Below are 23,330 nucleotides of genomic sequence, written 5' to 3' on the forward strand. Positions count from 1 at the left end.
TTCAATAGATAGAGATGGTTTTAGATTGCGTAGTGCTTTTTCAACATTGTCTTCTGTAAAATCGATATGTATTAGATCATTGTAATTTTCTGTGGTTCGGCTAGGAAATACTGGGCATGATCCATTGCTGTTTACAAATACTGAGCCAAAGAATGTGTTAAAGATATTGGCTTTAATGGTGTCGTCGTTGCAGTCTTTACCATTAGGTCCTATCAGGGGTGGGATGGACCTTGAGTCTTTTAGTTTGTTGTTTACAAAATTGTAAAAAGCGCGGGTGGAATTGGTGCATAGAAGGTTTTCCTCTTGTTTAATGTGATAATTGGTGCATTCAGTCTTTATCTGGTGGCATAAATTTTTGTATCGGCTTTTGAAATTGGCAACATGACCAGATTTGTTTTTCCGCCAGAGTGATCTCTTTTTGGATTGAAGTTTCCTTATTGTTATGGGTAATCTGTTTTTTTGTTTTTATTTTTGGGAGTTGTTGTTGGTACATATAGTTTGATGACTCTTTTGACTTCAAGTAAGAATATGTTGTAATGGTCTTCAACAGTATTGCATCCAGTGAATAGAGATTGCCAATCAAGGGAAGATATATCGTTGTCTATAAGATCATAGTTGCCTTTTTTGAAGTTATAATTGGGGATTACATCATTGTGATGATTTTTGTGTGGGCGTATGTTGAGACAAAAGTCAATCATATTGTGGTCACTGCTGGAAAAGGATTCTTTAGTTTGTATTCCGTAAATTAAATTCAAACTATTGCAGAAGATGAGATCGAGGCAGTTGTTTAGTCTAGTGTTGTTGGTTACTAGTTGTTCCAGTCTCAGATTTGTAACAGCATTGTAGAACGTTGCATGTATGGTTTCAGCTGTACATTCATTTAGGGTCCAGTCAATATGAGGTAGATTGAAATCACCAAGAAAGATTAAAGGGTATGGGCAGGATGCTGCCCATGTTAGTAGTGTATTTAGCTTGTTTACATGTTTGATGTCATAATCAGGTGCTCTGTAACATAGTAAGAATCGAAATGTGATATTTAAGGATAGTTCACAGATGATGGTCTCAGGAAGAGCAAGCTCCTGGGTAACTTGGATATTTTTTAGATGTAAGGACTTTTTATAGAAGATAGCAACACCACCTCCTCTACGAATTTCACGATCTGATCGGTAAACATGATAGTCTCTTACTGTGGTAATGGAGTCAGGGAGAGATGCGTTGAGCCATGTTTCACAGACAAATATGATGTCGAATTTAGCCATATTTAATAAGAGGAAAAATTCAGGTATTTTATTCGCAAGGCTTCTTGCATTGAGTAGCTTGCATTTAAGGCCAGCAGTAGTTGGAATTGAGGTAGTTAGGGGCGTGCGTGCCTAGTCTTGGGTGGATTGGTTGAGGTAGGGTTGTGGTTGAAGGTTAAAGCTGAGTTGCGGGTTGTGTGACTTACTTTTGATACAGTCAGCATGGTAGTCAATGTACAGGTCCTCCTCTCCATTGTCTAGACGTGCGCAAGAGTGTGCCGTGCACAAGTGGCTTTGTTGTTGTTTTTTCTTCAATTTATTCGTGTCCTCCTTTTCATTGTAAAAAAGTTGGTCACCTTACGATTAAGGTACATTCAAAGTGACAATAAAGTTATTTTAAGTTCTCTTGTCCTCGTTTCCCCCCACTATAATTTCAGGCCAGAGGCCAGCGCTGCTACTACCCACGTTGTCATTCGGGTTACCCATCCCGCTAAATTTCATCCAAACTTAGGATGCCAAGATGTCTTTTTTTTTCTTCTCACTAAAGTCAAAGCACATCCTTTTTATCTTATCTCGAGACCACAGCTTCCCACCGGCTCCTACGCCCTCACAACCATCTACGCCTGAAATCGTTCGCAGTCGTGTTATGAAAACTGGCACGCTTTCCCGGCATCAGGGGGCGGGGGGTGTGAGACCCACCGCCGTCTCTCCCATGCAGAGCCTTTCATAGTCAAGCAGCTCCGTTTGCAGGTTCCCCTCCCCCCGCCTCATTCCCGCGAAGAGCGCGAAACATTGGCGTTTCAGACGCGCCTTTTTTCCCCTCTTCCTCTTGGCCCGGCCGCCGGGAACCGACCAGCAAGTAGAGCCTTGGCCTTAGTTGATAGCTACGAGGTGGGCGGTGCGCTTTCCCGCCCGGTACAATTTTACTTTCGATTCTCTCGTCGGGTTTGGGTGGTTTTCCCGAGATTTCGCCTTGTGGGCAGAGCCGAGCGAGCCTCGGAGAAACGAAAGTCGGAAGCGGTGGCGCTTCCCCTCGGCTGCGCTCTGCCAGAGGAGAAAGGGTGACAGGGCTTCTTCCCGTCGGGAAAAACTTTTCGTTCCAGAGCTTCTGCTGCTTCGGTGAGTCTTGAAGCGGCGGGAGACGGAATGGGGGGTGGGGTGGGGGGACAGGTTTCTCGTCATTGCTGAGGAAGAGCCTCCATGTCTTGAAGATGCCGTTGGCTCTGTATATATGGAAAGTAGGGGGAGGCGAAGGGCGCACTGATATTAATGAAGGCTTTTTTAAAAATTAAATCGGTTTACTAAATTAAATCGAGGTTCGATTCAAGTGTTCTTGAGGAAGGACTCCCTACCCACCCAACGCAACAGATTTCCCTGTGAAATTCCCGGTTTCTTCCCGGAGCTCCGGTTTGTGCAAGCAACGGGCACATATACTTGCACACGAAGCTGGAAAATCATCGGGTTAGATTGTATAGCAGTATAATTTGGATTCCCCCGCACCCCGGAGAGCGGCGATCCTGCGCCAGGTACTGACTCACAGCAGCCCAAGGGAGACTGGGAATTGAAGTCCAACACATCTAAAAGTCGCCATGATTGGAAAAACGGGGCTGTAGAGGATTGATTGGTCGATGCTGATTTCAATTCTAGGTTTGTGAGAGGTGAAGTGTTATTTAGCAACTGATGAGCCCATATTGCCTAGTTAGTTTCCCTTTATAAATGGCACATAATTGTGTAACTGAATTTTGCATGATTATTTTTTTTTTGCCTATACCCAAAATGCAGTTGTGGTTACAAACCAAGCAGCTTAAGCCTTAAACTATAGCAAATCTTGAGTACAAAGGCTGATATTTGGATTTTGTAGATGGCCTTCATTTTGGGTTTGAACAATAGGATAGTATGGTAAATTGCAGATAGAAACCAGCCATGATGGTGAATAAAAGTGGCACGCTAACAAACAGACATTAACATATATATTTTTACTGTTTATTGCAGGGGTCTTCAAACTTGACAGCTTTAAGACTCGTGGAGTTCAACTCCCATAATTCCTCCTCCAGTCATGTTAGCTTAGGAATTCTGGGAGTTGAAGTCCACAAGTCTTCAACTTGCCAAGTTTGAAGACCCTTGGTTTATTGTATTGTGCACAGAGGGCCACTGTTGGTAGAGAAGCTCCTGCTGTCCCTGGAAGTCCTAATTCTGCTGTGAATTCTGTCCCAATTCTTCTAGCTTAGTTTGACATGACAAACCAAAGTACAACATGCTGCAATTCTGTGCATGCTTTGGTATCATTTTTTACTGAACCTATTGCAACCTGAGTTTGAATGTCAAAATATAGATTTTCAGTATATGTCATGAGCCTTCATAGAGTAGGAGCAGAGAAAAACAATTTCCAGCAGCAGTTAGTGGTGTTAAGAGTTATTTTGAAAGCTGTATCTAGATAAAGATAGAACGTTTGATATAGTTATACAATTAAAATATATTCAAATAATAATAATGTATGAATACTAGGAATGGATTTATAAGTTATTAAGTTCTAAAATGGGTAAAATGAACTTGTGTCCTACTCCCAACATCCCTTATAATGGTAACTGGAATCAATGGAAAATGTAACTCTGCAACAATTGGAATGTCACAGGTTCTCCATCCCTTGGAGCAGTGCACCCCAATCTTTTTAGCTCTGTGGTCTGGCGGCAGCAGCATTGGTGACTGTGGGGGGGGGGAACAGGGGATGGCTCTGCGCAAGTGCAAGGTGCTTGCGATCATGCACGAAGCTCCATTTGCACAAGCAGTGGACGTGCGCAGCGGCCACTTGCACAAAATGGAGCTTCGTGTGCAAGTACATGTGCCCGTTGCTTGCACAAATGGAGTTTTTGCCTGCTCGCCTGCCGCCTTGTGCGCCCCAGTTCCCAATGGGCCACAGCCCCACTATTGGGGACTCTTGTCTTAAAGTAGTGAAATAAGGTGGCAAGAAGAGTGGCAAAATGTATTGTGCCCACAGTTTGCCCACTTTTAGGATTATCTGTGCCCTTTTAGGGAAAATAATGAAGACAATATTATAAATAATTGGTTAGAGTCACTCCGATCTGATCTAGTTGAACTCTGGCTGGGTAGGTTCGAAGGAGCTCACTATAATTGGATCTTGTCCTGTGCCTGGGGAAAGTTTGAGCCTGTGAATCTTGCGGAAGTGGACAGGATTTTCAGGAGTTTCTGTATGGCCACATATACATTAGATCCTTGTCCATCCTGGTTGGTTAAAGCTGCCCAGAAGCTGAAGTATGGCTGGGCCAATTCATCTTTGCTTGAAAGGATGTTTCTACTTAGACAGGAAGATAGGAAGTTCCACCTCTTCAGAAGCCATAACTAAATCTAGAAGTGTTGGAACATTTCTCAGTAGTCTGCAGCCTTGGAGGAGGACCCTGGATGAAGTAGATTATATCTTCAGTTAGGCTTTAGGGCCCAGTATAATACCGGTATGGACAAAGCTGCCCTATTATACTTAACTGACAGAGTTAAGAAGATAAACATTTCCGAATTTAAGAAACATCTTTAATGCTAGTTAGAATAAAACATGTTCTTAAAAACTGTGAAAATGAATTTCAAAGCAGCCTTCTAACAACTCAATTAAGATAGAATCTCTTTAGAATATTTCTTTTTCTTGGCCCCCATATCTGGACTACGCTGGTGCTTCACACACCAACTAAATAACCCTTTCTGTTTCTCAGTCAATCACAGTGGCATTGATTGCTCTTGTGGACAACCTCTGGCATGACCAGAATATGGGTAGTGGAAGATAATCTGGTCCTGGATGATCTCTTAGCAACCTTTGGGAGTGCTGGTCATGGAACCCTTGTGGCCTGTGTTTGAAATGCAGAAAAGACAGTATTTCAGTGGTTTTCTTTTCTTTAAGGAAGGTTCCAATTGGTCTTGGTAATAGGGGAAGAGATTAAGTTACCTTTTCTTGTTAGGTTCTTGAGATTTCAATGAACATAATAAAAACCATGCTATACTGGATCAGATTCCTTGCTCATCTAGTCTAGTCTGTTCTCACAATGGCCATCTGCACAAGGAATTCCATAGTTTTCTTAAAGATGGCTTTCAGAGGCAATCACACTGCAATCAAGGTAGCCACTGATTGCCATAACTTCCCTGAATTGTTTCAACACTTTTTGAAGCCAACCGAGTTTGTAGCCAGCTTTCCCTAAACTTCTATGTGAGGCTACTGGCCAGGGTCATGTATCAGTATGAGTTCAGATATCAGTATTTGATATTTAGTTGTATTATCTCAATACTTGGCTGATCTGTCTCTAGATTGGGAGGCTTTAGGCATCTGGATTGGAAAGAACAGGCTCAGAATTAACCTAATGAAACTGAGTGACTGTGGATTTTCCACTCATCAATTTACTGTATTGGGAAGTCCTATTCATTGTCATTCATGTGTTAGTTACCTATTGCAACATAATATACATGGGGCTGCTCTTATCCATTGCTATGTTTAGGGAGTTGCTAGTAAATATTCCTATTGTGATTTTTTTTCTTCTAGGTTATAACATGGCTGACAACCAGATTGACCCATGTCTATGCATGGCAAAACTTAATGAACATTGTCAGAAGAACTTTTTACAATTGGAGTATAGAGACATTTATAACACAGCCTCATCACATGATCATTTGTAAGTTGATGAACAATATCCAGAGATCATAAAAAGACAGTACTTCCCCCCCCCCTTATATATGTGTGCTGTGGAGCAAAATGTTTTTCATAATAGTAAGAACTGTCCACCTCCCTTGGCTGTTTATTCCCAACCACTACTTAATAGCCCTGCTATGTAAAACATTTCTGATTTTTTACAACCTCACTGGACTGGTCCAAAATTTATTCTCTCTACTTTTGTTTTACTTCCCAAATCATGTTACTACTTTGGATAAGAGGTGATGACACATGTTCTGTATAGCTTTCACACTTGGTCAATAAAGAATTCAATTCTGTTCTGTTCTAGTCTAGTCTAGTCTAGTCCATTCCATTCCATTCTATTCTACTATATGTCTACTGATGCCGGGTTCTTAATTAAAAAAATGTTCATCGGCATATAGATCAGTGGCTCTTAAACTGCGGGGGCTGACTAAGGAAATACTTTGGGTATATCCTGGGGTAATAGAGCAGTCTGGGGTTTTTTTATGTGGGGATAATGGCATTATTGAGACAGGGAAAAAGGAATAATTGTGTCAGCTTAGGAACCACTGTTACAGATATTGTATACCCTGTCCTTGTTTACTGGCTGCAGTCTGTTCCATCAACTTTGCCATTAAGCTACATGGTTACTAAGTGAACTGTGTGACACACACACACACACACACACACACACACACACATAGAGGGAGGGAGAGATTTTATGAAGATGATTGGTTGCTGCTGTCTGATTCAGATTAAAGTTATCTTATAAGTGTCCTGGGTCAGACTTGTTTTCTCCCGTTCCTTTTTTGCATCCTTCCACAGCAGACTGTGCTTAAAAAGCTATTTCTTCCTGGAGTGTTTTTCTCCACAGAACAGTGTGTCTAGGGGTGGGATTCTACCAGTTCACACCTATTTGCTAGAATCGGTTGTTAACATTCTAAGCAGTTTGGAGAACCGGTTGTTAGAAGAAATTACTGGCCTAATCCCGTAAGGAAGGCAGGAAAGAAACATTCTGGAGTTGCTTACAGAAACTGCCTCTCCGTTAACCCTTATTACATTCTTGGCAGGACTAGACTTCCTGTCTCAGGAACTTCTCTGGAGTTTTCCCCCCCTCCTTTGCTGGTACTTTGCTTGTGTGGAGTGACCATTCAAAGTTACAATGGCACTGAAAAAAGTGACTTATGACCATTTTTCACACTTACGACTGTTGCAGCATCCCCACAGTCATGAGAGGCCAGGTGAAGAGATGCATGCCTCGATGTGAGTGATATTAAGTTGGCCACACCCACCCAATAACATGATCACCAAGCCATGTCCACCCAGTCACATGACCACCAAGCCATGCCCACTGCCTAAGCCATGCCCACAGAATCGGTTGTTAAAAAATTTGAATCCAGCCCCTGAGCATGTCCGTAAAAAGTGCTGACCATAAGTTAAGGAGCTGAGTTCTGTGACCTTAATGAGTTGATAAGAACTCTTTGGCAAGCTGGCCTCTCCTACCTGAAACTGACCAAATTTTAATCATACTGAAGGCTTTTGCTATCGGGCATTTAAAATTTGGTCCTGGGTGTAAGTGTTGGTCAGAAAGTGATATTTTTATTATTATGGTTGCTATCTATTTCAAACGGTGCTAACTGAGGTGGTCACTAAATGAGAAGTGGCTCTATCCCTGTTCTTCGTGCCCAGCATTTAGCTAGAGGGATGGTTTCAAGACAGAGACAGGAATGGAAATGTAGTTCAGAGAAAATAGCCTTGTTCTCCTATCAGATCCCTTACTGGAATTTGGGGAATCTGAGATTTCATAAAACAGCCCCTGCCCATCTGGATGATTTCAGGAGAAAAGGGAAACAAATGATGGTTGTGTCTTCCAAGATTATCCTGTTGTTAACTTTTTCTGATGATGGAGAAAATGGGAGGTATAGTTGTGCAATGGAGTGTATTTTGCAGATGATACATCTCTCCTCCCTCTTCACAATGTTTTATAAATTACTTTTCTTCACTGTAGATTCACTGTAGCAGTTTTCATTGACAAGGTCCAATATGAATCTGCCACTGGTAAAACCAAGAAAGAAGCAAAAGCTCTGGCAGCTGTATTAGCCTGGAATACCATACAAGAGCAAAAAAAGGTAAGCGGAGGAGTGCCTACAGACCAAGATCTAAATCACAGTTCCCCCAATGTTTCCAGCTTTGTGGACTAGCAGGGAGGAAGGGACTGGTTCATGCAAGTGGCCAGCATGCACGCGCATGAAACTCCATTTGTGCAAGAGGCATGCATGTATGTCTTCTGCTCACATAAATGGAGCATGAGCACCCATGCTTGCCCATTGCTTGTGCAAGTGAGGATGCATGTGTGCGTGTACTCGCCAGCCATTTCCACAGCCCAGTTGCAAAACCCTAATAGCCCACTTGTGGGCCACGGCTCACAGCTTGGGGAACCCTGATCTAGACAGCAGGTTTGAGCAACCAGGCTCATATTTTAAATAAGAAAGGATAGTTTGGGGTTCCTCTCAGTAGAGAGCAGGATCAACTTGTCTTCTAATCATAGCATTGCTATGGCAGCATTCTGCACTTATCAGATAGCTATTTTTTCAATGTACCAGGTCGCTGCTACATTCAATGTGCCAGTCGTTGCTTCGTATAATTGTGAATCCTTTTCAAGATTCTTTTTGGGGTTTGAAAGTTTAAATTAAAAAAGATTCTTCTCACCTAGTTCCAAATACTGTTCACCAACTTCAGTCCAGCACTATTCTTAGATGTTTCTCGGCTGTCCCAACTTCATGTTCCTCACCTATCCCAATTCGACTGGCCATTTTTGACTGCCTCTTCTCTTTGTTGTGGAATAGAGCAGGGGTCCCCAACCGCCGGTGGTCCGCGGAACAAGTCTTACCGGGCCGTTGGTTGCTGGGCGCCGCCATCTTTTTTTGGTAAAAAAGTGCTTCCAGTGAGCTTTTCCGGTAGAAAGCTCACCGGAAGCACTTTTTCATCAAAAAGATGGCGGCGCTACGCCTTCGGTGAGCTTTTCCGGGTAGAAAGCTCACCGAAGCACTTTTTCATCAAAAAGATGGCGGCGCCTAGCGCTTCGGTGAGCTTTTCCGGGTAAAAGCCATTTCTACCGAAAAAGCTCACCGAGCGCATGCCGTATCTTTCTTGATGAAAAGTGCTTCCAGTGAGGTCACCGGAAGCACTTTTTCGTCAAAAAAAGATGGCGGCACCCAGTTGATGCCGGTACCGGGCCGCGGCGCCCAGCTGGTGCCGGTACCGGGCCGCGGCGTCAAAAAGGTTGGGGATCACTGGAATAGAGGGAAAAAGCCCTGGGGTTCAACAGGAGAGTTGCGATCTCTCCTGTGGCCTCACAGAGCTCCCCTCCTTAGCTTTGCCACCCCACCAGGGCGGCTTAGGCTCCTTTCGGAACCCACAAACAAGGACAAGCCAGCACAGGAGAGCCCCATTTATCTGTATCTGGTATCGTAGCAATGTCTGTCAGATGTCGCTGCATAGGTTAGGTTTAAAGGTGTATATATTTTCAAACTGGAATTGATTAGGATAAGCTGACTACATTGTAAAAATCAGACCAACCCTGAAAAAAAACTTTAAACAAACATGGTTATATATCTACATGGTGAGCTTCCTTAATATATTCTTGCCTATTGTGTCCATAAAGAGTCGTTAGAATTATTTTTCCTTTACTGTGGAAGTTGAGATCAAATTTGGAGAATGGCAACAGCCAAAGTGAGTAGGGTTTGTCTAGGTTTGGGAGAGGATTAGAAATTTACCTTTTAAAATACTTATTTTAGGAATTAATCTAGTTTTCATGTTTATCACTTCAGATTAAGAGGCAACTACCATTTCTTAGAGCTTTAGGACAGGTCCCCTTGGGGGTTCAAGGCCATGAGTTGACCACCTTTACTGTAAAGTCAAATTAGGCATTCCCCAGGAAGTCTGTGCTGTCCTTTCAGTGATTAACTCCAGGTAGCTGATTCTAAGGAGTGGTACCTACAGGGGAAGGGGTGCTACCTTTTATGCTTTATTTCCCCTGTAAACCCTGCCTCTCTTTGCACAGTTTGAAGGGTTTTCAACTTTTGCTAAGTGCTACTGTCGGGCACATCACCTCATGTGGAAACTCTCTCAGCAAGTTGTTTTTTCTCTGTAAAGCAAGATTTTTCAAGATTACACAAAAACATCTTTGACTTCCTTCAAACTAACAGATTTATTATGACATAAGCTAAAGCTAACTTGATCAAAATTCCATTTCTACTGATAGACTACAGGATATCTCCCCCACCCCCAGTCCAAAGCTTTCTATAGCTTGCACAATTCTTCAACCCGCATATATTTTACATAGTCATGTGCGGTGATAAAGTAGATCTGCCCTTCCTTTCTCATTTTTTTTTTGCCTTGGGTAATTATATATTTGTGATCCGTTGTACATTTTGCTAAATCAGAACAATACTTTTTCCAAAAATACTGCAATTTATGTTACTATCTCTCTTTACAAGAGATAATAAATTAAGAGCAAGTTATCTGCTCATTGCGCAGGAGTCAAAAGAACAATTTCACTCTCCTCAAGCAGATTAACTTATGCTTATTTTTTTTATAGGGAGAACTGGATTCATGTGAGCAGCACAAGGAGCCAATTAGCTATGTTTCCTGGCTTTACGAATATGCATCAAAGAACAATGTGAAAATTCAGTATAACTGCATATCTAAAACTGGAGTGCAACATAAACCAGTGTGAGTTACTGATCAATATTTTATCTTGGGGAATAGGGTTGCATTTAAAAAAAAATCTCTTGAGATATGAGGGTGTTATTGAATTTTATTCATAGGAGACTGGTTCACTCATTGCAACGAGCCATAGTTTTATTTGACAGTGGTTTCTTGAATAATGGTGGGGTGTATGCACCATGCGGAGTCATGAATCATGGTTTATAAATCACAGTAGCTGTATTTACATATCACACTAAACCCAAAGTAAATCTTTTCACACAGAGAATGTGTGAACCAGCAGATGATGTTGCATACAAACAAATGCAAGTTTAGGCTGCAACAATAGGAATGTAGCTCTAATAACCAGATTTGTCATATATAATATATTGTTACATATTTTAACAAGCCTTGTTTTGGCTTAGAAGATAAGCAGAATCACACCATCATACAATGTAAAGGTTTGAAGAGATTTAGTGCAATCCCTGCCTGGGGATCCACTGATAGGGCATCCCTAATAGAGGATAATCCATACTCTGTTTAAATATTGCCTGTGAAAGAGAGTTCACTGTCTCCTGAAACTACATTTTATGGAAAGAAACCTTTTCTTGATGTCCAACTGAAATCTATTTCCTTGTAAGTCAAATGGATTATTTCCTCTGGAACAATTTTGAACAATTTTGTCATGTCTTCTCTTACAGACAATGCAGTTTAGCCAACATAGAATAAAAAAGGAACAGTGATGTTTTAATGTTCTGGTTTTAAGGTTGACATGTGTGGTACTAAAAAAGTTTGTGAATCCTTTTGAACGTTCAACATTTTTGCATAAACATGATCTAAAAGTAAACTGTTCTCCACATGTCCTAAAACTAGATGAAGAGTACCCAATTAAACAAATGAATAAAAAAACATTGCATTGCTCATTTATTTACTCAGGAAATATATACTGCTATATAGCTATGTATAAATAAATTATGTATTTTTAAAGATTGATTACTAAACCTTGAAGCACTTTAGGTCTATAAACTCAAAGGTAAATCTGACTGAATTGAACTGGGCTTATATTCAGATATATGTATAACATTACAGCTTTTATATCAGAAGTAGGCTCCTTTGGTTTACTGAAAGTTACTTCTAGATAGGTAGGAACTGGTCAGCAGCCTTCTTTTACAACACTGAACATAACTTTTTTCTCCTTTTATATCTTCTAGCTATTCTTATGTGTGTCAGATTGGTAATAAAGAATTTGATGTTGGAAGAGGAAATAAAGTTAAAGCAGCCAAAAATGAAGCAGCCAAACTAGCATATGAAAAGTTGACTAGGTCCTCAACTTTCGGAGTATGTAAACTGAAATATACCATATAGTCTGTGTAATGTTTTGGATAAAAGAAATCAGGTTGCTCTCTAAGTTTCATTTTCTAGTTCCATGGAATGGAATTGTTAACAGGTTGAATTATGGTACAGTCTTCTGACATACAGAAAGAAAACCTTTCAAAATGTTCGAATGTTATTATTTTCATTATAAAAGGTGATATAAAATTTGTGAAGAACAACTTGTATCTAAGACAAGCTTTGTCGCTTGGTGGTCAAGCTGGGGGGAGGGGAACTGGGGCGCATGAGCGGTGTGCTAACACATGTGCAGCCTGATTCATGTGAGTAGCAGGCTGGCGTGCATCTACACACAGCTCAACGTGGCGCATGTTGAGCTGTGTGCACTTCTGTGTGTGATTGCCAGCCTGCTATTCGCATGAGTCGAGTTGCGCACACAGGCACTCGCTCACCCATCACACAGCCTGTTTGCATTTAGGCAACAGCCTGGTAGTGGCTCATGGCCCAGAGATTGGGGACCTCAGATCTAAGCAACTTATTATTGTTGCATTCATTGTAATTTCTCCAGAGTAGAGTTTATCTGACCATAGTTACTCATGCCTGAATAACATCTGGGCAGATCCTTAACATGGTTTGATTGGAAAACTGAACCATCTTTCTCCAATGGGATTGGCCTGTCCCACTTGTGCTGGTAGAAGGGGGGCCTACTGCGGATCCCATCAGCCAAATAATTTCGGCTGGTGGGATCCAGGAGAAGAGCCTTTTCTACCATGACTCCTGCCCTTTGGGACATCTTTCCACAGGAGGTAAGATCCTCCCTCTTTTAGCCTTCAAGAAAGTCCTAATAGTAATAGCACTTAGACTTAAATACCACTTTACAGTGCTTCACAGCCCTCTCTAAGTGCTTTACAGAGTCAGCATATTGTCCTCAACAATTTGGGTCCTCATTTTACTCACCTCGGAAGGATGGAAGGCTGAGTTGACCTTGAGCCTGGTGAAATTTGAACTGCCAAATTACAGTCAGCCAGCAGTCAGCAGAGTGCAGTACTGCACTCTAACCACTGCGCCACCATTGCTCTTCTTCTAAAGAAGAAGCTGCTTGCTGGAGGTGGTTGGTAGATTAACAGAAAAGACAGCCTCTTCTCAAAACCCTTGGTTTTCAGTTTGTTTTATTTTTGTGATATTAATATGTTTTATATTTATAATAATTATAAGTTGTTTTATCTTGATGCTGCTGCTCAGAGTTGCCTGAACTGCTACATGGGGTGCAGATAGATAGATAGATAGATAGATAGATAGATAGATAGATAGATAGATAGATAGATAGATAGATGATAGATAGATAGATAGATAGATAGATAGATAGATAGATAGATAGATAGATGATTAGATAAAAAGAGATGAGAATTGTACTTGTGAACATGGCACACTGCAAGTAGCCATGAACATGAACCAGATGCCAGCATTCAAAATGCAATTCCATCATGATCATGGGTGTGTGCATGTGTGGTCAGATTGGGCCGTAAGTAGCTTTGGTGGAGTGGGGGGGGGGGGTATCCTGTCCTAATTTCAAATGATTGTTAAGCAACCAGTCATAAGCCAAGGATTACCTGCATATGTTTAGAACTGCCAGGTGTAAAATAAATGGTTTTTCTTACATTGTTATCTTTTGCTGAATAAATCTTTTGTTTTGAAATTACTATTTCTCTAGGCAGAAGAATGTACTAACTCTATCAGTGATTCTTCAGAAACGACATTTAGTAGTAGTCAAGGACTATCGACTGAAACATTTGGGAGGTAACATTATACTGAATTACTTTTTAAAAAAATACTGTTTAAGTAAATTCATTTTTATTTTAGTTATTTGATTTGTCAATCGCTTACAAGATAATAGGTATAAGAATAAACATGAATATATGTACAGGAAATAGGTACGAATAAATGGCGATTGCAGGACAGGGACGGTAGGCACGATTGTGCACTCATGCACACCCGTTACAGACTTCTTAGGAATGGGGTGAGGTGAATAGTAGATAGCTTAAGGTTAAAGAAGTGGGAGTTTGAGGATGTAAGAACAGAGTCAGGTAGTGCATTCCAGGCATTGACTACTCTGTTGCTGAAGTCGTACTTTCTGCAATCGAGTTTGAAGCGGTTTACATTGAGTTTGTATCTGTTGTGTGCTCTTGTATCATTGTGGTTGAAGCTGAAGTAGTCATTGACTGGTAGGACATTGTAGCAGATAATTTTGTGTACTACGCTTAAGTCCAACTGTAGACAGCATAGTTGTAGGTTGTCCAAGCCCAAAATTTCAAGCCTGGTGGTGAAGGGTATTCTGTTGCGAGCAGAGGAGTGAACTCTTCTCGTGAAATACTTCTGGGCTCGCTCAATTGTATTAATGTCTGATATACAATGTGGATTCCAGACAGATGAGCTGTATTCGAGTATTGGTCTAGCAAACATTTTGTATGCCCGAGTTGGCAATTCAATATTACCGAAGGAGAAGCTTCGGAAGATTAGATTTACAACTCCTAATGCCTTTTTGGCAATGCTGTTACAGTGAGCTTAGGTTATTTAATATGAGTACTCCAAGGTCCTTGACAGAGTGAGGGTCATCAATGAGGTCATATCCGCCTAGCTTGTATTTGGTGTACTGATTTTTTTTACCAAGGACAGCATTTGTTGGCTGAGATTTTGAGTTGCCAGTTGTTTGACCATTCAGATACATAATCAAGGTCACTTTGAAGGACGGTACCATTGTCGGTCGTGTTGAATAGTTTTACATCATCAGCGAAGAGGACACAGTTGCTTATAAGTTGATCACAAAGATCATTTATGTAGAGTATAAAGAGTGTGGGTCCTAGAACGCTGCACTGGGGGAAACCGCTGTTAACTGGTGCAGGGTTTGATAGGGTGCTCCCTATTTTTACTATTTGTTGCCTGTTCGACAGGAACACAGTAATCCACTTGTGAGGGGATCTGGAAATGTCATAAGAATTTAGTTTTAACAGTAGTTTGTTTGATATAGTAGTTTGATATAAAGAACAGAACATCGCAAAATGATCATCAATTAAGAAAGGTATGGTAATCAATATGAAACTCAAATACTTTGGCCACCTAAGGAGAAGTAAGGATTCACTGGAGAAGAGAGCCCAATGCTGGGAAAGATTGAGGGCAATAGAAGATTGGGAAAACAGAATGAGGTGGCTATATGGAGTCACGGAAGCGATAGGCGTGAGCTTAAATGGAAGATGGTAGAGGACAGGAAGGCCTGGAGGAACATTGTCCATGGCATCGCAGTGTGTCGGACATGATTTCGCAACTAACAACAACAACATGGTAATCAATATGAAAGGCCTTTCCATGATTTTATTGTGATTGTGGAATTTTTATGTAGCTCCTTTTATGTCTTTCAGGTTAATGGGCTGGATATCTTTAGCTGAATCGCTTACTAACAGAGTCTCTTTGTCTAGTTTATATTTTCATTTTTTTGTATATACTTGTGATGTGATGATGTGTGTTCAAAAGGGGTAGAGCTTATGATATTATGCTGCTTTCATCATTTTTGCATCCATGATGCTCCTTTTGGGGTAGAGTTTAAGGGAATCTTGACAGTATCTTCTTCCCCTTCTTCCTGTTCTATTTCTTTTTCTTTTCTTATATTATCTGTGAGGAAACCAAAAGAATTAAGGGAGGTAAACCTTATCAACTCTAATTACGGATAGTCCTCAACTTATAACCACAATTGAGCCCAAAATTTCTAAAATTGCTAAAAAGACAGTTGTTAAGTGAGTTTTGCCCCATTTTACGACCTTTCTTGCCATAGTTGTTGAGTGAATAACTTCAGTTGTTAAGTTAGTAACACGGTTGTTAAGCGAATCGGGCTTCCCCATTGACTTTGCTTGTCAGAAGGTTGCAAAAGGCGATCACTTGACCCTCCCTGGACACTGCAATCATTATAAATACATATCATTTGCCAAGGATCCGAGTTTTGATCATACGACCATGCGGATACTGCAGTGGTTATAAGTGTGAAAAAAGAGTCATAAGTCACGTTTTTCAGTGCTGTTGTAACTTTGATCACTGAACAAAGGGTTGTAAGTCTAGGACTACTTGTAATACAACTAGGAGTCAATATTTTGGAATCAACCCATATAGGTTAGAGCAGTGATGGTTTACCTTTTCAGCACCGAGTGCCCAAACTGGAACGTGCGTGCATATGCGCATGCCTCGGGCACCGGAAACTGAAGAGCAGCTGGCCGGTGCACGCATGCCTGTTTTGCGGGGCATTTTTGGGGCCCTTTTCATGCCAAAAATGGCCCAAAAAACAGCCTGAAAATTGCCCCAAAACGGCCAGAAATATGGCCAGAAAAATTAACTAACTATATATATATTTCAAAGCAAATGCAGAAAAGTTGGTGTGAAAAACGGCCTGTAAATGGCCCGAAAAAGGCCTGAAAAAGGCCTGCTTTTTGGCAGTTTTTTGGGCCATTTTCCAATGCTCCGGTGCCTGTGAAGATCAGTTCACATGCGCGCCAGAAACCAGAAGAGCAGCTGGTGATGGTGCGCATGCCCACTGAGAGGACTTAGGTTCGGGTTAGAGAGAAGAAGCAAGTTTAAGTGACCACTTGCATGCCGTGGCGTAGCTTCAGTGTGTAAAATTATCTTTCAGTTAGAAATTGATATCAGTATCAGTGGATATTGATATCAATAAATCAGAGTGGATTTTTTCAGTATTCCAGCCAATATGCAAAGTAAGCAATATTTCAATGGCAATTTAAAAATAGATAAATCCCGATGGCTCTAGAAAAGTCTCCATTTATTTTACTCTGACTCTCTCATCAGCCTATTTAGAAGAAGATAGGAGCAAGGAACACCAGCATTACTCTCTTAGCCCTTAAAGTCTATTTCCAGGAGTCAGCATTGATTTGAAGGCACAGGAAGAAAGGGAAGGAAGGAAGGAATAGCCTACATAATCTGCATTTTAATTTGGATAATTTATTTTGTGCATACTTTAGTAGTAATATAAAGATTTAGCTCAAGATGTCACTGTGAGTTGTTTGCTTGAGTTTCATCTAAGTGTAGATGTAGATATGGCAAACTTAATGGCAATAAAATGCAGTCATGATGACCTGTGAAGATTGTTTTAGTTTTCTGTAGATAGTTGTTGAGTCAGATTGTAATTATGCTGTGTGTTTTTTTTAATTCTGTAGCACTACAGATTTGGATTTGGAACTGGAGAAGTCATCTGACACAATTACACAACATGCTGAAGCCATTCAGCTAAATGAATCTTCATCTTCTCAGAGCTCTGTAAACAGAATTTTAAAATATTTTTCTATTTATTCTTTTATTGCTTTTAAAATAATGGCCCAAAATGGGAAAGATTCCACAAAACTAAAAATGTATAGATTATCAAAGAAAAAGAAAAAAAACATATAGAAAGTGCTTTAAAAAATGAATTGATGCAACAAAGGAAAATGAAAAAATATATCATTTTGGCAGTAAATAGTTACAGTTCTATATATAGTTATCTAATTCAATTATTATGCAAGTACATATTAGTTCTCACGCATTTATAACTATCATTCTGAACCTATTGTATTTTGTTTAAATGTCCCATATTTCATTATATTTGTCCATACAAGTCTATGTCTATAGGCTATCTATTTATGTGGCAAATTAATCACTCTCAATCTGTTGAATGAAAAGGGCTGTATATTTATTTTTCCAATGCTGCAATATCACTTTTAGCTATAAAAAGGGCATCGAGAATTCATTTACATTATCTGTTTATCAAATCCCAAATATTAGGTATTTAGTCCAAAGAATCTTATCATCTGATAATTGTAGCTTTTTGTTGCACACTTATATTTATATAAGCCAGAACTTACTATAGAGCAGGATCAACTTGTGTTCTAATCTGCCCTCTGCATACATTTCTGTTTGTCATGGAAAAGGAAGCAACCATAGTATCGCTATGGCAGCATTCTGCACTTAACAAATAGCTTTTCCAAAATGTGACTGGTCATAAGCCATTTAGTAAAATGTTCATTAAATTAAAAATAAAGTATGCCAGTATCATCATGTCACAAAATATTCCAACATCAAAAACAACAGCAGCAGCAGCAACAACGAAATCATTAGTTACTTCCTTTCCTAACAACCCAGAGTTTCTGGACTCAGGAAGCATATACATTTAATAATTTTTTAAATATGGTTCGTCACACAGTCAGCCAGATGTTCAGACTGGATTTGGCATTTTTGTCTTCCTATCGAGTTTTTTCAAAGGACCTGGGATAGTCAGATGTTTGATGGTATTACAGATATCATTACAGGATGTCAGCTGTTTCAAGTAAAACTGCCTTTTACAGTTGATTGATGGTGAATTTGTCAATGCCAATGGTGTTCAAATGGTGCTCCAGTTATTTTGGGATTGCACGCGCTACCTTGACACTACCTTTACTTGCTTTTGCCACAGTCATTCTATTTCTATTTGCTGTTCTTTCTGTTTTGTTATCTTCTCCAGTTTTTTCTCCTCTATTCTTCTGTACCCAGCTACTGCCATGTCCACTATCCAGACTTTTTTGTCTTTCTTATCAACAGTTGTTAAGTCTGGGGTGTTATGTGGCAGGTACCTTTCTGTTTGAATTCCAGAGTCCCAGAGCAATTTAGTCTCTTCATTTTCTATGACTTTCTCTATTTTAAGGTCTCACCAGTTCTTGCTTGCAGGCAAATGATATTTCTTATAGATCTTCAGATGCAACATTGTTCCTATTTTACCATGTCATTGTTTGTAGTCAGTCTGTGTGATCTTCTTGCAGCATATAACAATAAAATATTATTGTTATAGTTTACATATATATATCTTCAGGCTGATGACGAGTGGGACCTCGTCGAAACGTTGCCAAGATGAGCAACGTTTCATATTTCATTATATTTGTCCATACAAGTCTATGTCTATAGGCTATGTAAGATTGAGAGCATCTTGGCAACGTTTAGATGAGGTCCCACTCGCCATCAGCCTGAAGATGGTGAGTGGGACCTCATTGAAACGTTGCCAAGATGCTCTCAATCTTACATGAGAAAAGACCCAAACACACCAAGACCTGCATACTTGTACCCGTGAAAATCTACGAAAACGTGTGTGTGTGTGTGTGTGTGTGTATAGTTATAGTTATATATGATTGCACACTCAGCCAGATGTTTAGACTGGAGCTGAGATAGGCAGATTTCTGCTGTGTGGGGAAATAAAATCCCCGCTTCATGTCAGCCTCATTAAGTAGACCAGACCAGTGGTGGTATTCAGCCGATTTGCACTGGTTCACACAAACCGGTAGCAAGGATTTAGCATGGATCGCTGAACCAGTAGTAAGTTCTGGCTACCCATGCCAGAAATAGGAAGTGAGAAAGAAAAATAGGAAGGAAGGGAGAGAGAGAGAGAAAGAAAAAAACCCCTCTGTGCTATTATTTTTAATTGTCCTATTATTTATCATATATTAATATTTTACACTGTCCCTACACCTAGAGTGATTTTACTGCCTTTCTTTTGCCCAGGTATTTTTCAGGGTTTACAATACATGCATTCAATGTCTATAGTCCAGAGCACAAATACATGTGTGTTTAACAGAGTTGAAAGGAACTTTGGAGGTCTTCTAGTCCAACCCCCTGCTCAGGCAGGAAAACTGAGGATGTCAAACTCTGAGTAGAGGTCCTAGGAAAGGTGTCAGAATAGCAATAACATTTAGAAGGGACCTTGGGGGGAACACTATAGCATTTCAGATAAATGGCTGTCCAGTCTTTTCTTAAAAACTTCCAGTGGTTGAGTACCCAGAACTTCTGGAGAGAAGCAGTTCCACTGGTTAATTGTTCTCATTGTCAGGAAGTTTCTCCTTAATTTTAGGTTGCTTCTCTGTTTGTTCAGTTTCCATCCATTGCTTCTTGTCTTGCCCTCAGGTGCTTTGGAAAATTCATTGCCACCCTTCTTTCTGGCAGCCCCTTAAAAGCCTGTTGCCTATTACACTCTTGGGCAAAGCATGTGAGCCATTTCTTCCTTTCAATGGTCCATGAAAATACATCTATAGTATGTAGATAATAAAGTCAAAAAAGGGTGAACAATATTTTTACAGAACTATAGATACATTGAGGCTGGGTATGACAAGGAATGGCTGGGAGGGAAGGGCCAGGCGAAGCACCCCTTGACGTGAGTGACATTGAGTTGGCCATACCCACCCAGTCACATGACCAAGCCACGCCTCATATGACCCCAAGCACACCCACCAAATAAGCCACGCTCACAGAACCGGTAGTAAAAAAAATTGAATCCCACCACTGGACCATACCAAACCAGGAAATAACTCCTTGGGAAGGCTAAAACTACTTTTATTGAGATTAGCTATAATAATGGAATATTGCAAGGCAAATTATATTGAACCTCCCCCTCCTCTTTCTACTCCAGTGAATCATGAGGTCATCTCCCCAAGTCATTCATAAACGTTGTTCCATTTATTTCTAAAAGATTTTTATTTTTTAAGACAAACATATACAGACAGAGACATAAAAACATAAAACCATCTTCCAATTATATACATAAAGTGCATCAGTTGGTTACAAATCTTTTGTGCTATCCTTTCATAGTCCTTACAAGTTGTATAGATTCTCAAATTGTCAATCTAGCATATGCTTGTATATTTATCAGTTATTAATCATTCATTTGACTAAACTATTATTCCATCATTTTATACGAGATATTCTAGATTTTATTATAAATTTTATTATAAACATTGTTTCATTTTTGTAGACTTAATATTTCAACCCATTTTGCTTTGTTAACATTTCTTGCACACATCTATCGTGGTCCTGTTCCTCACACTCTATACTCCATTATGTTTTCAAATCTAGTCTAAATTCTCACATTACTGCATAGGTTAGGGTTTTTTTTAATTATTTTTTTCAATTATTATTATTTACAAACATCTGTGTGAACACTGTGGTACCTAGGTATCATACATTTCAATACAAATAAATCAATATTAATCAAATTTGTTCCATCTAACAAGCTTATATAATTCTAATAATAATACACAACTTTGTGTTAATCTATTTTTATACCAATCACCCTGTTTTGAATATCATACCTTTTACTGTGAATAAAATGTTAATCATATTTATTACATTTAACAAACTTATATAATCCTAATATTAATGCAAACATTTATATTACATTAAAATCTTCCACTTTTTTTTTCCAACTTGTAATCCTTCATTATTTGGTTATTCAGAGTTTCAATATGTTATCTTCATGTCAATCACCCTATTCTGCACAGTACAACTAAGATATTACTAATCATATTTATTACATTTAGCAAAAGTACACCTAATAGTGTTAATTTATAATCTTCCATTTATTTAATAATTCTATATGTTGTTTTTATGCCAATCACCATATCATTTAAATATACTTAACAATACCATCTTTCACAGAATATTATCCATCATATTTATTTCATTTAACAAACTGATACACTTCTAATAATAATAAAAATAATACCATGGTTTATGTTAAATTAGATCTTTCATTGTATGCTTACTCAATTTATAATCCTTCTATATTACAATGTATTATTTTTATAGCAATCACTATATTCTACGTATCATATGTTTTAATACAAATAAAATATTAATCATATTTATTGCATTTAGCTAACATACTCACATTCATAATGAATTAATTTCCCCTCTTATTACTACTACTTATTGTATAAAAATGTGCATTTTATTAATCTCCCTTTCTCCAAATCCCCTCTCTCTATTCTTTTTTTATGTTGTGCCACTATTATATTAATCAAAACCCCTTTTCTAACCATCATCTCTTAACTGCCTTAAAGCTTTGATTGCTCGTTTTTTAGCTTGCCTCCCATATTCCTCTCTTGGATCTTTATTTCTGTCTGCTTCCACATCTTGGCTACTCATTTTAAGTTTTTCTCCTTTCTCTTCCCTTTTTCTTTGTGTAGCTTTCAAAATATCTACTCTTGCCCCTGTTTCTTTCCCATAACAATCTTCCTCTTTCCCCTATTTCTTTTTTAATTTCCTTAATGGCCTCTCACCTTGGTTTACATCATCAATCCCTGGTGTTTTTATCATTATCTCCTTTTTTTCTCTTGTTCCATTTGTTTTGTCTGTCCCATTTTTTATCTCCTCTTTCAGTTGGCTCCTCCTCTTCCTGGGCCTCTTGGACACTCACTGTCTTTTGCAATATATTTCCTAAATTTTCATCTATACCCTCCAGTCGTTTCATGATTTCCTGGCAATGTCTTGTCAATGCCTCCCTTGTACTTCGAATTGCCGACGCCACCTCTCCCAAAATTCCACTCCATTCTTCTTGATGAAGATCTCGTTGAATTTTATTAAATCCCTCTTTTGTTCAATAATCCAAAGACCATATGTTCAAATCTGCAAAGACTTCTGAAACAGTTTCAATATTCTTCTTTCTTTATATCCCAAATTTAGTCTGCCAGTTCCTCTGGAAAGCACCTTAAATCTTCCAATACCTCCTTGGGTCCTTCTATAAATCCAGTCTTATGTTAAAATCTTCAAGGGTCTTTTCAGTAAAATTTTCTTTCATGCTACGTTTAAATCTCTAGTAGACAAATAAGATTTTGGGAATGTGTTATTCTTCCTTTCTTCAGCAGGTGCCACTCTTTAATTTTATTTCAATATTAAGCTGTTTTTCCAATTTTCCATGATGCAAAGATAATGTTAATTTTTGTGTAAATATTTCGAATGTTTTCAAAATGTCTGTCCAGTAAAATGCCTGCCCAGTTTAAAAGTCTGATATTCTAAATATTTAGCAATTTTTTCTGTCTTTTTCCCTTCTAATTCTTCCTCCTCCAGTTTTAATATTTTTTCAATGTGCAAGTCGCTGCTACATATAATTGTGAATCCTTTTCCAGATTCTTTTGGGGGGTTGAAAGTTTAAATTAAAAAAGATTCTTCTCACCCAGTTCCAAATACTGTTCACCAACTTCAGTCCAGCACTATTCTTAGATGTTTCTCGGCTGTCCCAACTTCATGTTCCTCAGCTGTTCCAATTCGGCTGCCATCTTTGACTGCCTCTTCTCTTTGTTGTGGCATAGAGGGAAAAAGCCCTGGGGTTCAACAGGAGAGTTGCGATCTCTCCTGTGCCTCACAGAGCACCCCTCCTTAGCTTCACCACCCCACCAGGGCGGCTTAGGCTTCATTCGGAACCCATAAACAAGGACAAGTTAGCACAGGAGAGCCCCATTTCTCTGCATCTGGTATCATAGTGACGTCAGCTGGATGTCGTTGCATAGATTAGGTTTAAAGGTGTATAGATTTTCAAACTGGAATTGATTAGGATAAGCTGACTACAT

At 39.4% G+C, this 23,330-nt stretch overlaps 1 protein-coding gene across 4 annotated transcripts in view; it reads left to right on the forward strand.

Moving 5' to 3' along the window:
• The first annotated feature begins 2,219 nt into the window (after nucleotides 1-2,219).
• EIF2AK2 (eukaryotic translation initiation factor 2 alpha kinase 2) overlaps nucleotides 2,220-23,330 on the forward strand; it is a 47,189-nt gene continuing 26,078 nt past the window's right edge. For 2 of the 4 annotated variants that reach the window (XM_087966536.1, XM_087966549.1), the window contains exons 1-7: nucleotides 2,790-2,885; nucleotides 5,776-5,905; nucleotides 7,913-8,033; nucleotides 10,505-10,638; nucleotides 11,823-11,949; nucleotides 13,652-13,737; nucleotides 17,151-17,248. In XM_087966536.1, coding sequence (XP_087822662.1) covers nucleotides 2,867-2,885; nucleotides 5,776-5,905; nucleotides 7,913-8,033; nucleotides 10,505-10,638; nucleotides 11,823-11,949; nucleotides 13,652-13,737; nucleotides 17,151-17,248 — 715 coding nt within the window. In that variant the 5' untranslated portion in view covers nucleotides 2,790-2,866. Of the gene's footprint in view, nucleotides 2,886-5,775; nucleotides 5,906-7,912; nucleotides 8,034-10,504; nucleotides 10,639-11,822; nucleotides 11,950-13,651; nucleotides 13,738-17,150; nucleotides 17,251-23,330 lie in introns of all 4 variants that reach the window. The other 2 variants (XM_087966541.1, XM_026669331.2) reach the window with 2 other exon arrangements.

Source organism: Notechis scutatus, chromosome 1, assembly GCF_049901735.1.
Source record: "Notechis scutatus isolate UNSWTSFEM ecotype Mainland chromosome 1, rNotScu1.2, whole genome shotgun sequence".
In the NCBI taxonomy this organism is placed as follows: Eukaryota; Metazoa; Chordata; class Lepidosauria; order Squamata; family Elapidae; genus Notechis; species Notechis scutatus.